Source organism: Pezoporus occidentalis, unplaced genomic scaffold (assembly GCF_034315485.1).
Source record: "Pezoporus occidentalis ecotype Australia unplaced genomic scaffold, CSIRO_AGI_Poc_V1 ctg37, whole genome shotgun sequence".
Taxonomy (NCBI): Eukaryota; Metazoa; Chordata; class Aves; order Psittaciformes; family Psittacidae; genus Pezoporus; species Pezoporus occidentalis.
Window position 1 is genome coordinate 1,618,523 of NW_026915691.1, and position 15,615 is coordinate 1,634,137.

At 47.1% G+C, this 15,615-nt stretch overlaps 2 protein-coding genes across 4 annotated transcripts in view; both read right to left on the bottom strand.

Moving 5' to 3' along the window:
- Positions 1–15,615, bottom strand: part of TPCN1 (two pore segment channel 1) — a 46,812-nt gene that overhangs the window by 9,812 nt on the left and 21,385 nt on the right. For all 3 annotated transcript variants that reach the window (XM_062631163.1, XM_062631166.1, XM_062631165.1), the window contains 17 exons: positions 14,096–14,272; positions 12,716–12,829; positions 12,327–12,457; positions 11,430–11,518; positions 10,825–10,859; positions 10,173–10,231; positions 9,295–9,394; positions 8,167–8,283; positions 7,116–7,240; positions 5,835–5,883; positions 5,584–5,647; positions 4,511–4,555; positions 3,467–3,523; positions 3,324–3,377; positions 1,913–1,985; positions 1,585–1,692; positions 330–401 (listed from right to left, as the gene is read on the bottom strand). In XM_062631163.1, coding sequence (XP_062487147.1) covers positions 330–401; positions 1,585–1,692; positions 1,913–1,985; positions 3,324–3,377; positions 3,467–3,523; positions 4,511–4,555; positions 5,584–5,647; positions 5,835–5,883; positions 7,116–7,240; positions 8,167–8,283; positions 9,295–9,394; positions 10,173–10,231; positions 10,825–10,859; positions 11,430–11,518; positions 12,327–12,457; positions 12,716–12,829; positions 14,096–14,272 — 1,469 coding nt within the window. The remainder of the gene's footprint in view (positions 1–329; positions 402–1,584; positions 1,693–1,912; positions 1,986–3,323; positions 3,378–3,466; positions 3,524–4,510; positions 4,556–5,583; positions 5,648–5,834; positions 5,884–7,115; positions 7,241–8,166; positions 8,284–9,294; positions 9,395–10,172; positions 10,232–10,824; positions 10,860–11,429; positions 11,519–12,326; positions 12,458–12,715; positions 12,830–14,095; positions 14,273–15,615) is intronic.
- Positions 1–15,615, bottom strand: part of RITA1 (RBPJ interacting and tubulin associated 1) — a 46,132-nt gene that overhangs the window by 4,442 nt on the left and 26,075 nt on the right. The gene's annotated exons all lie outside the window — the stretch shown is intronic.

The window sequence follows — 15,615 nt, forward strand, 5'->3', positions numbered from 1 at the left end:
TGTCAATGTTCCTCCCAAATGGACCTCCCTTCTCATCAAAAGCTGGGGTGGGGGAGACAAATTGAGCACTGGCTTGTAGTTATCCTCCTAACACAAAAGTAGGAGGAAGCCCAGGGTGCTGGAGCGTTGCTTATCACACGCTGCTCCAAGAAACTGGAAGATGAACACCTCACTGCAGCACACTGAAGGATCAGTAACAGCCTACTGACAGATCAGAGCAGACAGATCAAATCTTGAGCCGGTTTGACAGGTCCCTATCCTAGACCCCAACCCTAGACACTAAACCCTCACTCCCCTCTCCCCACCATCACCAAAGGAAAAGTTAGTACCTGGCCATCCGGGGGAACAGCTCAAACATAGTGTCCAGGACGTTTCTGTAGCGTTTCTTCAATTTAAATAGCCTGAAAGGAGAAGCCTTTAAAGGAGAAGCTTTAAAAGGAGGAGTTACCTACACACGGCAATGCTGCTGTGGTGGTACCACAGTTCATTCTACGTCCCAGGTCAATGAACAGCAAGGTTTCTTGATACCAAACTCACAGGATCCGCTCTTTCTGCTCACCTAACGGTGTCCCACTGTCCCACCTGAATGTTTATGGCACATTCAACCAAGTGTTCACAGGATTGAGGAACCTCAAGGAAAAGTCAAGGTCTTTTTACACAGCACGATGCAGAAATAGCAATTTAACCAACAATAAACTGCAAGAACTTAAACTAGTCCCATGCACAGGGTCAGGACTCATCACTCCTTTCTATCCTTCCCCCACAACCCAATAAAAATTGATAAAAGAAAAATACATTGAGCTAATGTAAGAGTTGGCAACCCCATCAGCCTCTAGAGAGAAACACAGCTGCCAAACACAGCCTTTGGCAGGGCAGCAACAGAGAAAACAGTATCCCCCCCCCCGAGTGTCATAAGGGGTTCTTTAAATCCTCACTGAAGAGCTAAATCACATTAGTTTGTTTTTAACAGAACAACATTTTGCCTCCAAGCCTTCCCACTGCGGCCCTCACACTGTTCTGCAGAGGTACATCCCAACAGCCTCGAAACGAGAGGGTTAATCAGACCCAAGTAACTGAGCTGCAGGGAGGTTACAGGCCACAGTCTCGCTTCGAGTGTGTGAGACGTAGGGAGAGCAGGGTTGCACTTCACCCTAGAAGGCAGCATCCTTTGAGAACTGTAATTTCTGGTAATTCAATGGAAATTATTAAAGTGGCTCAGGCTGGCTCACCCTGACACAACAGCTTTCCTCTGAACAGCCTCAGACCATTTAGAGGAGGTGTAAGAACCCCACGAAGGCAGACACAGGATAATCTGCCCCTGGTAAATCCCTTGATCTCTATTAGAGATCAGCTTAAGCTCCAAAGCACAGGGTTTCGTATGCCATCCCAAGTTTTTGTTATCATTCATTTTGATAACTCTGGCTAATCTCATTACCCCACGCAATTCCTGCTTGCCACGGTCACGTACCCACAGAGCAATCCTTGCCCTCTCCTGGTAAGGAGCTCTGTCCTCAACTGGATTGATGGAAAACAAGCCTGGCTGTTTTCTCCCCTCTGTATCCCCCTCCAGCCTTCCCATCTCACCTCAGCAGCTGAAGGGGTCGCAAGACCACAATGAAGTAGAAGGGTTCCATGTTAAACGCCAGTGCCATGAGCCCCAAAAACGCAAACAGGGTGACTGAGAAGTCAAAGCTGGAGAGAAAACGGAACAAACACCACAATAAAATAAGAGCAATGATTTAGCACTAGTGTTTCAGCAGAGAAGAGGTACTTGGTGCTGCTCCAGCCTAGCAAGATACACAAGGCCTGCTGATGGCCTCGTCTACAGGCCTGAAAACTCATCTCAGGGGTCAGTCCTTCTCACCCAAGCATTTTGACCACCTCTCTCTCAACAACATCAGTGCACACTTACAGATTCCAGCCTGAGGACAGGTACTCGACAGGCCCCAGCCCAGTGGTCTTCAGGAGCAGCTCCACGCCATAGACTGTAAGACAAGATGACAGCCATGGTCAGAAACGAGCAGCATCACAAGGAGGGCTTATGCAAAGGTTTGCCCTCAAAGATGTGTGGTGCTTTAAGCGCAGGACTTCTGAACATAGGTTTAACAGACTCCCACTCATCTTCCTTATTCTCTGTGTGATGCCAAAGAGACATTTTCCCTCCAAATCAACGCATTTCCTTGTATTCATGGTGATTTCTCTCCAGAGCAGTCTACAAGCCACTTAGTTGGCTGACATCCTATAAACATTGAGGCACAAGCTCCTGTAGGAAAGGCCAGAAAGTGGTGCAGGGAATTCAGTCCTGCCTGTTCATTTCCTTCTACCTCAGTGGAACATATTGACATCCCATAGCCTAGCCTTGACCTGCAGGGAGAGATGCTTTCAAAGAGAAGCTGTTCTACTTTCACCCTCTGTCTTGGCAGCACCCTGTGGCCCTGTATGTTAAAGAACACCATAACAACGTGATGATACCCTGTTTGTCACTCCCAAATCCTTCTTTCCAGGTTCCAAGGAGGGCGGTGGAGAGAAGTGAAGAGCTGGATGACAACATCCTTGTTAAAAGAAGCACTGCAGAGTGCCTCTGCCTTCAAACTTCCCTAACAAGTGTTTTGAAGCCTAATGGCAGGGAACTAGAGCTATTCTTTAGAGTAACCTCTCCTAGATTCTCCAAAGAACCTCCTTTTGCAGTTTTACATGCTATTTTCATTCAATGGAGCTATACTTTGCTTCTCCTCAAGCGAGAGACGCTGGCAGGAGAGGGGAAGTGAATTCACATCACTGGAGAGTTCTACAGCAGTGCACTGAGCCAGTACATGAAGATAAGCAATTGCTTGTACCATGTAAATGGCATTCAATCAGAAAACTCATCATTTAGTTCACCCAGTCCTTTCAGTGTTCTCCTCAGCCCTTTGCACTCTGCACTCCAACAGCACTGCCTTGCTTTGTGTGGCAGATCTCCAGCAGACCAGAGCTGGTAATGCCTCCTGGAACAGCCAGTGTAGCACAGAGCAATGTGAGCAACTCCACACAGCTCCAGCTCTGGAGGAGCTCATCACTCTGCACACTGTGCCTAACAAATGGGGCTGCTCTGTTCCCAGGGCTGAAGCCAGAAGAGTAAGAAAGCAGCTTTTGCAGAGCTGCAGCAAAGTTCACATGGGCATGTGTGGATGCTGACAATCCCTGCTGGGCACAGCACCACTCTAGATGGAATCTGTACACCTGTGGTTAAGTTTTAACTTCAAGCTGAACATAGGAACAGAGCTGTCTGTTCTCTTTCCAACTCCTTATGAAATGGCATCCCTCTGTTGGAACCATCAACTTACTTGTGAGGAAGACTATGTAGCTCCATGGGACGTTTCTGGAGAAGAAATTCCCTCCTGCAAGACACAAGAAGAGCTTTGTCTGGCCTTCCCTGGTTTTTAAACCCCAGCATCACAGTCAAGAAACAAGCTGTGAGGTTGCCTACCTTGCAGCATGAAGGTTTCAACAAGAATCCAAATTCCATTCACAGCCACCACAGTATCTGGAAAACAAAGTAAAAACTTACAGCAAAACCACTGCTGGAGCAGAGGTCATACATTTCCTAGGCTAATAAAAAGAGCACAATAGAGGACAAGTGGCAGGGTCATTGTTTGCAACCAACACACTTATAGACTCTTCCATCCCGAGTGTTCCCAGGCCTTTAACAGATGTGGTACCTTTATCTTCAGAAGGAAACAAAACCAGTGGTCTGAATCAGCTCAAATAATCATCTTACATTCTGCCATGTTATTACCTGTGTATTTCAGCTTCCTCCTGGTTCTGGAAGAAGATCTCAAGGACCTTTGAGTTCCCAGCAGTGCAGGAAAAAGCCTTGTTGGATCTATCGCTGCTCTCCAACATTCAGCTCCTGAGAACTGGAGGTGCAGGACCTCTCCTTTTCACTCAGATCTCCTCACTTCACTCAACCTCCTCAGTTTAGTATCCCAATTTACAAAAAACCTTTTCCTCCAACATTCAAAACCTCCAAATGACTGAGCAGGAACAGATCTTTCAGAACACAGCTGTGTTCTTCTAGAGAAGAGGAGCACAGAATCATTCCTGCAGTTGCCAAGGGATCCCTTCAGCAATAAGGATGCTTGCACCTTCTTAAGTACAAACAGAAGAAGGTGTTTGACTGACAAGGCAGTTCCTTACCCAGCAAGATAAAACCCTCAAGGCTTGTGAAAGATCCCACCAACCTACCTGAGCACAAGCAGCTGACTCCTGCAGACTCAGACCCACAAGTGCGTTACGAAGCAGTGAACCAATGAGCCTCCCTAGAAGACTCAACACAGTGAGAGCTGAGTCCAGGCTGCTGTAGTGCTTGGTACAAGCATGAGGGTCCCTCCCTCTCTACCAAAAGTGTACCTGGGCAATGGCTCAGAGCAAAAACCAGGCCTCACCACACTGAAGACCTTGCAGTAGCTGGCAGAAGCAGCATACCAGCCCCAAGGGAGCCAAGCAGAGACTGTTTGTTACTTCTACTTACACATAGTGTATTGGAACACGCGGGACTTCACAAGGATGTTGATGCCTGCATGAAGGAAAGTATGACAAAACACATGTTTATGTGATCCTCCAGACCTCACACAGATTCCTCTATCATCTTCTTAGAGACATTTCTCATACCAATGCTCAGCACTGAAGCTATACAGATTAGCAGATTATTAACTTGCACCTCTTGGGACCAAGTTCCAATTTCCTCTAGGATTTTAGCAGCAATGAACTCGCTATCCTTAATCCCCAAGATGCCTTTTTTTACCCCCTCTGTATCCTAGTTCTGTGGTGTGGACAGAGGTAAATGCAGCTGCTGAAGCTCTGTCTGTGTTTGGAACAACACACATGCTGTCACGCAGGGTTGAGTGCATCATATGTAGGACCCCCAGGGCAGCTGTGTCTTGGGATCATGATGGTGTTAACTGTCTCCCACTAGTATGCAAGGCTGAGAAAGAACTGCAGATAAGTTCTTATTTGTGAATGGCTACATTCAATCAGCAAACCTGGCACCTGAGAGATAAATCACATTATCAAGACAGATCACGCTGATCTGTCACACCTCTTTCCCCTTCCTGAGCAGCTGCACTTAGAGAATCATAGAGTGGTTTGGGTTGGAAGGCACCTTAAAGCTCATCTAGTTCCAACCCCAACTTGACTTGTATGAGCGCTGCAACCACATCTTGGAAGTAGGAAGCCCAAGTTTTGTGAACACACTCCACAGTCACTGCAGTGAGTTGCTGTCTGGGGTATGGAGCAGCTCTATGAAGTACTGGATTTGGGACTCATAAATCCCCACCTAACTTCTGTGCTCAAAAAGGAACACAGGCCTCCATGACCTCAGGGATTGCTTCTGTGAAGAAGTCTTGTTTTAAGGAAGCCAGGGTCAGAGCACAGGGAATATTTACATTCCCTGGAGACTCAACACACAGAGAGTAGGTTAGCAGGCCTTCATTCAGTGGTTTACCAGGGACATAAGAGAAGACCCCTTCAGAGGGCTTTGTCATTGTGCAGAAATGCCCTTCCTGTTAGCTGAACATATGCTGTCGTGAAAGCACAGCCTGTTACCTTTAAAAATCAGGAATGCTGTCCTTGGAAGGTCATCAAACCAGTGCTCCCGATTTCGTTTTGCCTGCAAGCAGAACAGCCACAGTCAGAAGCAGTCGATGCTACACCCATACAGAAACATGCAGTGATGGACACCCACCTTATCCCCATCATCTGCTGCTTTTAGATTGCCTTGCTTTCCTACCCACCTTCTTTTTACTCACCGGCCTCCCCCACACACTTCCCTTCTTTTCCACCCAGTAAATACTCACCTTCCATTTTAAGCCAACAACTTCATAGAAATTGTAAAAATCCTTCAGACTGCAAAACAGAAAGAAGCATCTGATCAGAGCCTTGGAGCTGGTTACATCCTTAACTCTCCTTGGCAGGCAGCAGCAGCACAGAGTCCCTGGAAGTTATTAACTCCTTATTAGAGCTGAACCACAGCTGACAGAACTCAACACTGAGCTCTTCCCAGCCTGGCCAAGGGTTACTGACTGACAACATGCACAAGAGGGGGCAAAGCCAACTTTCTTCTGCTACAGTTCTTAGAGGAAACTCTGACCCTGCTCATCTCCAGAGCTCTACCACTGAGAGGGAAGTCCTGAGGCTTAGATAGCAAACTGAGATAGAGTTTGTACTACTCTTCATGAAGAAGCCTTGGACTGTCTTAATGCCTTGTACAGTCCCTTTGTATCATCTTTGCACATTTTCTTTGCAAGGTAACAGTGGAATTTGAACAAGGCCATGAAGGCAAAGAAACTCATAAACCATGAATGCCTGTCTAGGTGCTCAGGGTCAGGCCTCTAACAGCTTTTAGCTGTCTGGAAGAGAGGATTCCGAACTTCTCAGACTTGTACTGGTGTCCTTAGGTGCCTGCATTTAAAACCTCAGTTTTTCTCCCTATGCCCTTTTCAATACTTCTCTGTGGCACTTGATTATCAGGAGAAGCATCAGCACCACTTTCACGGGAGACTCACTTGAAGCCTATCTGTGGCCAGAACAAAGGAAAAGGACGAGAAGTTCTCCTGCTCTATTTCCCTCTACTTCCACGCTGGCTGGAGTTGGTTGCCCCCATCCACCCACCAGGATGGTAATTCTCTGCTTCATAACACAGAGGAGAACAGTCCTGAAAGCACCACCAGAACCAGAGCTTAATTAACAAAGCCCTGAGGGACGCAGCCAGCTGCTGGTAAAGCACAGAAACTTGTTATGCTGTGAGGCTGCACTGTGTGCAGAAATGCTCTTTGCAGGCTCTGATGCTGTTCCTTGCTCTGCTCTGGCAGGGGAGGTGGGGAACAGGCTGCCAGCAGAGCGCTGTATCCACAAGAGGGCACGCAGGAACTCCACCGCCTCCGAAGGAAAACCTCAGCTCTCAGGGTACCCACCCCTCCAAGCTGCTTTCCAGGCAAAGCCTTTCAATCGCTTAACTCTATCCCCACATCTCAATGTTCGCTCCCTAAACCCAGCCATCCTTTCCAAAATACAGCCTATAGCTTCAGAGAGTAAAGCAACCTCCCTGCTCTGGGTGCAGCGCTAAGACCCCATCCTACCTGACTAAAGGAGTATTGCTTTGATTCAGTGCTTTGAAAGTGAGATAGCGCTCTCTGGCACACATCCGAGGCTTGTAAAACCGCAACAGCCCTTCGAAGTGCTTGAAGGAAATTCCAGACGGCCTCTGGAAACAAAGGAATGCTGTCAGAAGCAGCGACATCGGGCAGAAGCACACAGAGGCTAACAGATTGAATTCTCACTCTGGATTCGGTTTAGGCAGGATTTCTCCATCACTGTAAGATGCCATTAGAACTAAGCCCCAGAAGTACCCTAAGCTATTAGTTCAACGTGCTGAGTTAATCCCAGAGCACAGAGATCAGGAATTCTCCTGGCAATCAGCTCCCCCCCAGCAAATGCAGAACTCTTCCCTATTGCCCTATCATGGGAAAATTGTCCAACCAGACACCTCAAGCAACCGAGTTCAATCCCTCTTCGTGGGAAATTAGTAGGCAGCCTAACAGATCCCATTACTGGCACTACTTTAAGACTATCAGCTATGTGCCCTAAACATGAACTAATCTACTAGAAGTGGGTTAGTTATTTTTGGGTCTTATTTCTTTTGCTGCTCCGTGGTTAAGCAAGAAATCAGCCCTCTCCCCAAGTGCTCTGTCCTCGTAAAGAGCTGTTTGTATGTGTGTTAGCTCTGTTTCTGAATCATTTACTCATGCAGTACTCAGCAACTGTACCAGTTCTTCACCTGTATGACCCGCCCCTCCTCTCAGTACTGGTGCTTGAGAGGCAAGTCAAGTGACCCACACTGAATCAGAGAGAAATCAATGCCTGCGTGCACTCCAGAACAGATTTCACTCATTTTATCAAGTCACTTCCATGATCTCACACTGAATTTCAGACTGCTTTGGTTTTCTTCCAGAAACAGATACACACAAGTCACATGAATGAAAAACCCCAGTAGCCTTTGGTGTGATTACAGGCGACAAACCCCAAGCATCTCTTTTGGAACATGCTTTTTAAACTCTCTGGAGCGCTGGTGGTGTTAGAACGCTGCTGACCTCCCTCCTGCTGCACCCCAGTGCCTGCAGAGCCCTGTACCTGCTTGGTGATCAGCAAGCGGTACGCGTGCTGGATGGCCGTGCGCTTGTGCAGCAGCAAGGACTTGAACTTCCTCTTCTCGATGTCATTGAAGGTGTCAAACACAACAGCCAGAAGCTGCAGAGAGAAGACAAGAGAGAAAGTCATGTTTTGATCTTTATATTCTGCAGCTACCCGAGGTACTGCTTCTTCAAAGAGGCAGCATCCAGCCTAGAGAGGCAATGAGAGGCACTGCCTGCAGGAGGCATTTATGACACTGACTGAGGCAAGCGCAGTCAGTGAGGGCCTGTTGGCCATAAGGGATCCCACAAAGGGATCATCACCAAGCACGCTGCACACACACTGATCCGCTTTCTGGAAAAGATCCAGATGCTTCAGGCTTCCCATACACTTGCCAGTGGCTCTAGGAGCTAAGGCTAAACCTCACACATGCCAACAGAACAGTATTAAAAGGTCTGGTAAAATGCCGTGATTTCTTCCTGGAAAGCAGGTTTTGAGGGTTCTCTTTGGATTCACCCTTCTTTGGCAAACCCATGTCAAAACTAACCCTCCATCTAGGACAGCAGCGGTGAAAACCAAGCATCAAATAACTCACCTTGGATTGCAGAATTCCTCAACTCCTTTGGCAAGCCCTTTTCCACCACTCACATCCTGCCCTGAGCTGGTCCTGGCCCTGCCCTAGATGCTGCAAGCAGAGCCAGCACGGCAGCCATGCTCTCACACTGCAGTTGTCAGCACTCAAGTCCTGCCACCCTTAGTAATTCCATCTCCTTCAAACTGATTTAGACAGTATTTTAGGCAAGGCCAGATCATAAAATGCCATTTTATGATAAATAATTAAGCCAGAAAAGGACAATAAATTTCATGCAACCGAGTATGTCACTCCAAGCATGATATTAATGTGAGAGAAGCTGAAAGATATCATTTTGATTTTGTGTGATTTAGTTCAATTCCTTGTGGTTAAACATTAAGAGAGTCCTGTCTGTAGCAAAGCTGCCATTTCTAGGAGTATTCTGCCAAAGGGGCTCAGGTTATGACAGAGGACTTTTGGGAATGGGGAAGCCTCTGCTGGGTAATGAGCTCTGAAGTCAGGCAGAGAGAATGCAAGTGCTTCAACAGGGGACTCACCAAGTTCATGATGAAGTAGAGCTCAATGGAGAGATACACTATGAAGAAGACACAGGACCAGGGGTTCCGGGCGTAAGATGGCATCATCACATCAGGGAAACTGCATCCAAAAAAGACACAGATCTAAGCACCAAACAGTTCATGCTACACATCCCACTACAAAGGCAAGAGGCACAGGGGTGTGTGTAATCTCACAGCTGAAGAGCTGCACATTTCTGCCTAACAGGGCTGCTCGTGGCACAGGTTTGTGCCTAGCAACGAGCAGCAGGAACGTGGAAGCACGCTGAAAAACATCAATACAAAAAGCACATTCCTTGCACATCCCCAAAATCAAATGGGCAAAAGGGGGTTGGAACAGGGCTAAGGGCTGTGCTTTGACATGTAGCAACAACAGCACCACACCCTCAGTGTGAGGGGGTTACAACCTGAGATTTATTCCATCCTTTGCTAAATTCCTAACCCTCAGAGCTCTCCTTCACAGTGGATCAACGTTGACCCGCTGCTCTTATCCCCCTTTCCTAGTAGATAGGTGAACTGAAGTGGAGGAATAGGAGGTTACTTCCCAACAGCAAACTGTTGGCTGGCAAAGGAGCACAAAGGGAAACTTTCCCTTCCTGGTGCAAGGCCTAGTAAAGGCGTTTCCCCCCCTATTGCCCTCACAGCGATGAAGTGGGGAGCTGCTCAGAGATAACTCTGCATCTGAGGTCACAGTGTCCTAAGCCAAAATGAAATACCAGCTCTTCCCATGAGGCTGACCCAGGGAATCTCCCTCTCATGCAGAGGAAAAGAGATGGAGCATTTCTGCAAACAACCTCATGGCTCTGCCAGGTTTCCTTAAGGACAAAGTGAAACCCTGAGCTAGGAAAGCATGAACTTACTTCGAAGTGGTCAAAAGCACGAAGAGATTCACGAGGCTGTTCTCTAAGGTATTGAAGTACTGAAAGAAAACACTCCCATGACAAAACGCAAGCAGAATTTCACAGTGACATTTCATTCACAAAACAAACAACCCGCTCCCTCCTCCCTTCAATACGGGCAGCTCTGCAAGTCCCTGCTGCCTCCCCTAGGGAAAGGGTACTTCAGCACTGATCTGGTTTAAAGGTCTCTAACAGATGGCATGTGAAGTGTTAAACCAATTAAAAGCTCATCCATTTGGAGTAGTCACTCCCAACAAGTTACAGACTCACAGCAGCAGGAAGTAGGGGCTGTTAAGACGCTGACAGCCACAGGCTGTCACCCAGACACCTTCCTCCCCTGGGGACAGTGGCAGGCAGCTCATCTGACTGAATTAAGGCACCAAGAACAAGGAACAACTCTATGAATGTTCCCTTTGGGACATCCTGTCTTTAAGGAAGTTCTCTGCACTGTCTTCCTTCCGAGCAGAGGGCAAACCAGGGTAACACTGCCAAGCAGCCTCTGACCAGCTTGTACGTGGCCTGCCAGGAACAGGCTATGTCTACACAACAGTTTGATTCTTCAGCCTGTTAAAATGGGACTGAGGTTTCAGCTGCAAGAATCAGGGATACTCACCGGATCCGAGTGGTTAGGGGAAAACAAGTAAAAACCTGGAGAAGCAGCAGGGAAGGGAGAGAAGAGAAGAAAGGGGGAAAGAACAAACAAAACCAGTCTGTTTAATGTCACACATTAGTGAGTCTCTGTTCCCAAAAAGAAGGTCATACAAAGAGTAAGCCCTCTTTGAAACCATGAAGAGAAGAGTATCTGGAAGGCCTCCTCCATACAGATTTGTCAATACATGACATTGGCATTGCACCAACCCGTTTGGAAAGCAAACTTTCTGGGGATGGTTTGAGTATAGGACTTGTAACAGGTACACTAGATATATGTATTTGTGGGAATGTAGACTAATGTTACAAGGATTGAGGAATAGTTGATGGAACCACAAACAAACAGAGCACAGGCTATCCTTTAGCAGAGATCAAAAGGACCTTTGTCTCAAAATCAAATACTCAGCTTCTAGATCGTTTGGATCTTTAATTCTGCCTTCCAGATGACTGCAAATGAAATGGGATAAATGGAAGAACTTGGCAGGACTTTGAGTCTGATCAGCTATATATTCATCCAGGCTGTGTGTCTGGTATAAGAGCATGACTTCACATTCCATAAATACAACTCACCCAGGATGGCAAAAATCACCATGAAGAAAAGCAGGAGGAGAAGAATGTCAATAAATGGTGGGAGGGACTGGAAGATCTGTCGCAGATTTCTGCAAGATAGAACAGCAATGAAGTAAAACTTGCATGTTTTCTCTTCCAGGGTGGCAAGGAAAAAACCCCTGACACACCATATTTGAGGACTTCCTTCCCACTCCCTCCAAGGACTCGAAGTAGAAAGCTAAGATTGTTTCCAAGCTACCTATCTGTCCTTTGCAGGCAGCTCTCAGGTACTGCAAACAATACCCATGTCACCCTGTCAACTTTCCTGCTCCAGACTAAAGACAAGCTCTGTGAGTCATTGTGCAGTTTACAGACAAACCTGGGAGCCAGAAACAATACAGCCATGTGTGCTCTCTGAGGTGGTTTACACAGCTGAGGACAGTACACATAAACAATAGGACAAGGGGTAATGGTTTTAAACTTAAACAGGGGAAGTTCAGGATAGATATAAGGAAGAAGTTCTTTACTGTGAGGGTGGTGAGCACAGGGTGCCCAGAGAAGCTGTGGCTGCCCCATCCCTGGCAGTGTTCAAGGCCAGGTTGGACAGACCTTAGGCGACATGATCTAGTGCGAGGCGTCCCTGCCCATGGCAGGGGGCTGGAAGTGGATGATCTTTTAAGGTCCTTTTCAACCCAAACCATTCTATGATTCTATGAGCATATCCAAAGCTACTAACTATGACATTTTCCTGCATTGCCAAGACACCAGGTACACTTCAGCCACAATTACAAAAGATTGATACAAGATCCGAAATGCCCCTTAAAGACACATCCTGAGATGCCTGCAGGATCAGGGTGCTTTTCCTACCCTGTCAGTCCCAGACATGACAGCAGAAAGCCCAGGCAGCTGCCCCCTCACCTTCTGACAGCCCCACAGTAGCGGCAGTCCACCAGGAAGATGCAGCGCAGAGCTCTGGTGATGCGCACGTGCGAGGTTTGGCGCACCAGCACCACGATGGCCTCGATGAACTGTACAAAGAGCACACAAGTCTGCAAAGAAAGGGTTAATGAGAGGCACAGCTCAGTCTCCTTTTGGCAAAGGCAAAGCTCTCACTGACCACCCATTTCTTTGGACACTTGGAGCATGGGAGTTGTCCCTGAGAGCTTAAGAGACCTCACATGAATCACTTGGCAGCTGGGACACATGGCTAAGTCATCTCTGCTACAGCACAGGCCAATGTTTAACCTGGTTCTTTGGTTCCTGAAGATGCTGAAGGAGAAACACTAACATTCAAACACACAGCTTACCTTTACCATAGTCCTTTTGTGCCTGATAAAGGTTTGGAAGCCCAGCCACCTCATCTTCATGGAGAGTTCAAAGACCACCACAATTAATGCAAACAGCTCCAGGGTTGCATGGACCTGTCAGAATGCAGCAAAGCTTCTGGTTAAAAGCAGCAGCACAGCAGAGGCCAAGCTTCCGCCCTTCCTTTCTCAAGAAGCACATGGGTTTGACAATAGTCTGAGCACAGCTCTGACACAGGCCAGGAAAACCCAAGGCCACTCTCAGAGCTAACACAGCACTGATTTGCTTTGTGCTTTTACTATTGTCCTCTGATCAGTATGAGCTCAGAATTTCCTGAAATCCACATCCCTTTTGGACTTGAAGAACACATCCAAAAATGCATTGATACATTTGAAACAAAAGAGCAAGACCCCAATAACTTCAGCAGAAACACCTTCAGAAGACTGAGACTGAAGTAAGACTAGTGTAATGCAGGAAGAAGAGCTGCTGGGCAGTGAGGATTTCCATAGGGAAAGGTTTCCTCTTGATTCAGACCTTCTGGACAACCACAGACAGGGTCCTATCAAGCTCTGGAGGAGAGCACTGCTTTGGGCAGTGCTGAAGGACCCCGTCCCTGTTGTAATATGCAAAATGCAGCAGAAAGAAGACAACAGAATTTTCTTACAACTTCAGCTTTAGTCACAGCTCAAACCCCAACTGAGTTATGCAGCCATGCCTCATCTTGAGCAATTCTCTGACCCCAGGTTGTCATGGCTGTTCTACACCCCTGGCATGTCCTACAGTACCATTAACAGCCCCAAAAGCAGATGTACATTCTCCCAGCAGCAACAGCAGCTCCTAGCACTGTGCCTGACCAGTGCTACCTCATGAAGCGGTTGTGGACTGACAACAGCACGCACCACTTTGTGTGCCCCTTCTCTCAGCCTGCGTTTTGGGAATGTTAGACATAAATCACTCACATGTTAAAAACAGTGCTCACAACACTGGGAGGAGAGGCCAGGAGGAGGTTTAGCAACCTGTCCCAGGCTGAGATCTGTTTGCATTCTAGGAACCAGTGATGGTGCTGAGCTAAGGACACTAACCCTGAAAATGACTTTAACAGCACACAGATTCTTGAGTTATCACAAGGGAAAACCACACACTCCTCATCTGCACAAATGGAGAAGATGAAATAAATGATACTTTCATTGTGGTCTCTGCCCATCTGATGAAAAAAGGATGTTTTGCTGGCTGGCTTTTCTGCTTTCAACCAATTTACAGAACAAGCCAGGTGGCTTTCTTCCTGCCACTGCTCCCTTCTTCCTCTATGCTTAGCCTTCTTCTTCCCCTCACCCAGCACTGCAGAACAGGCAGACTTCTTCATTGTGCCCAAAAGTACTTACAAAGATGCCAAGACGGAGCATGGGAACAGCTGGTGCTTCGCAGAGAGACAGCAACAGGAGCAGCAGTGCAGTGCTCAGCTCCATTAGGTAGAAAAGGTGATTGTGTGCAAAGAGGTAGGCAGCAAGTGCTTTGGCGTTTTTGGGGTGAGTGAAGAACTTGTCATTATTTTCTCCTTCCTAGGGCAGCAGGAATAAAGAAGAGAGCAGCATCAGCAACTCTTGGTATTGTAACAGAGCTTTCCACATGAAGAATACAGACTTTTAGAAGGATTAGATACAATTCCCATCAGACTATCCCCATGTTACAGCCTAGCATTGATCTATTTATCGAGGAATGAGCTCTACACACACAGGACACTCCCTTCCGTTCATAAGCACGTTTCAGTAATGAAACTCCTTAACATCCACAAACTCCTGCTTCAGAAAGCCTTAAAATGAAGAGTGCTGAAAGAGTTTATAGAGGCAAGCAAAGAAACTTCGGTCAACACCCCAGCATAAACACAGCACGCACTTGCCATCACTTCCACATGTTTACACGTTGCTTTGATTAACTTCCTCAGGACAGACCAGGAAAAACACAGAGATAAGCTCCAGGGCACCTGCCTCACAGTGGCTCCTCTTTATCTTGGCCTTGTAAAATGTCTGGGAGAAAACACTGGAGCACACACAGTGTTTTCTACTTCAGGAATGTGGGAAGACAGACTCCATGTAAAATCAACAAGCCTCAATGCATATTTCTCACTCCCTCTTAACTAGAAAGCTTAATTAACAGGAAAAGGTCAGGTACTCCATCTTAGCAATCTGCCTGCGACTGATTTTTACACAGCTACACCAGTGCTATCTTTACCTCTAGGATGAAACTTTGCTTGGGGAGAATTTAGAGGGTTTTCATGCAGAAGCTCCCAACAGCTTCTCTTCTTTCTTGAGTCAGTGGTTTAAGCAAGGGAGCCTTTGTTACTCACGGGAATCTTGCAGCCAATTGGAAACCATCATAAGAGACCATTTTTGCTCCACTGGGTCACTCAGATGCACAAGAAAAAATGGTTTGTTTGTGGGTTTTTAAATTAACATCTTTCCAGGTAGGCAATTACTGTAAGGACAGCAAGCTATTGCTATCAAAGGCGAGTAACTGTGATTGCAAATGGGTAACAAGGTCAGGAAACAGGCTCTCTTCTACGAAGTGAAGCATTCTCGAGACTAATTCAGAAGAGGGTTTCAAACATTTCTCATTTACTCATCTTGCTTTCTGCTGAAGAACAAAGGAGCGCTGCCAGGTCAGGCAGCCAGCTTGTGAGCAGGACAGAACCCAGCAGCGAGCTCCATATCCCTCACTCCAAGAGAGCTGCAGCTCCCAGCAGCAGGGCATCCTCATTCACGCTTGACAAAACACACTTGCAGGATGAAAACCAGGCTCAATTCTGCCTCTCGGTAGCCAAGCAATTCAAAACATTGCTGGACAGCAGAGCGCTCTTATTCAGATAAGACACTCTTGCCTGCAGCTACTGGTTCAAATAAACAAG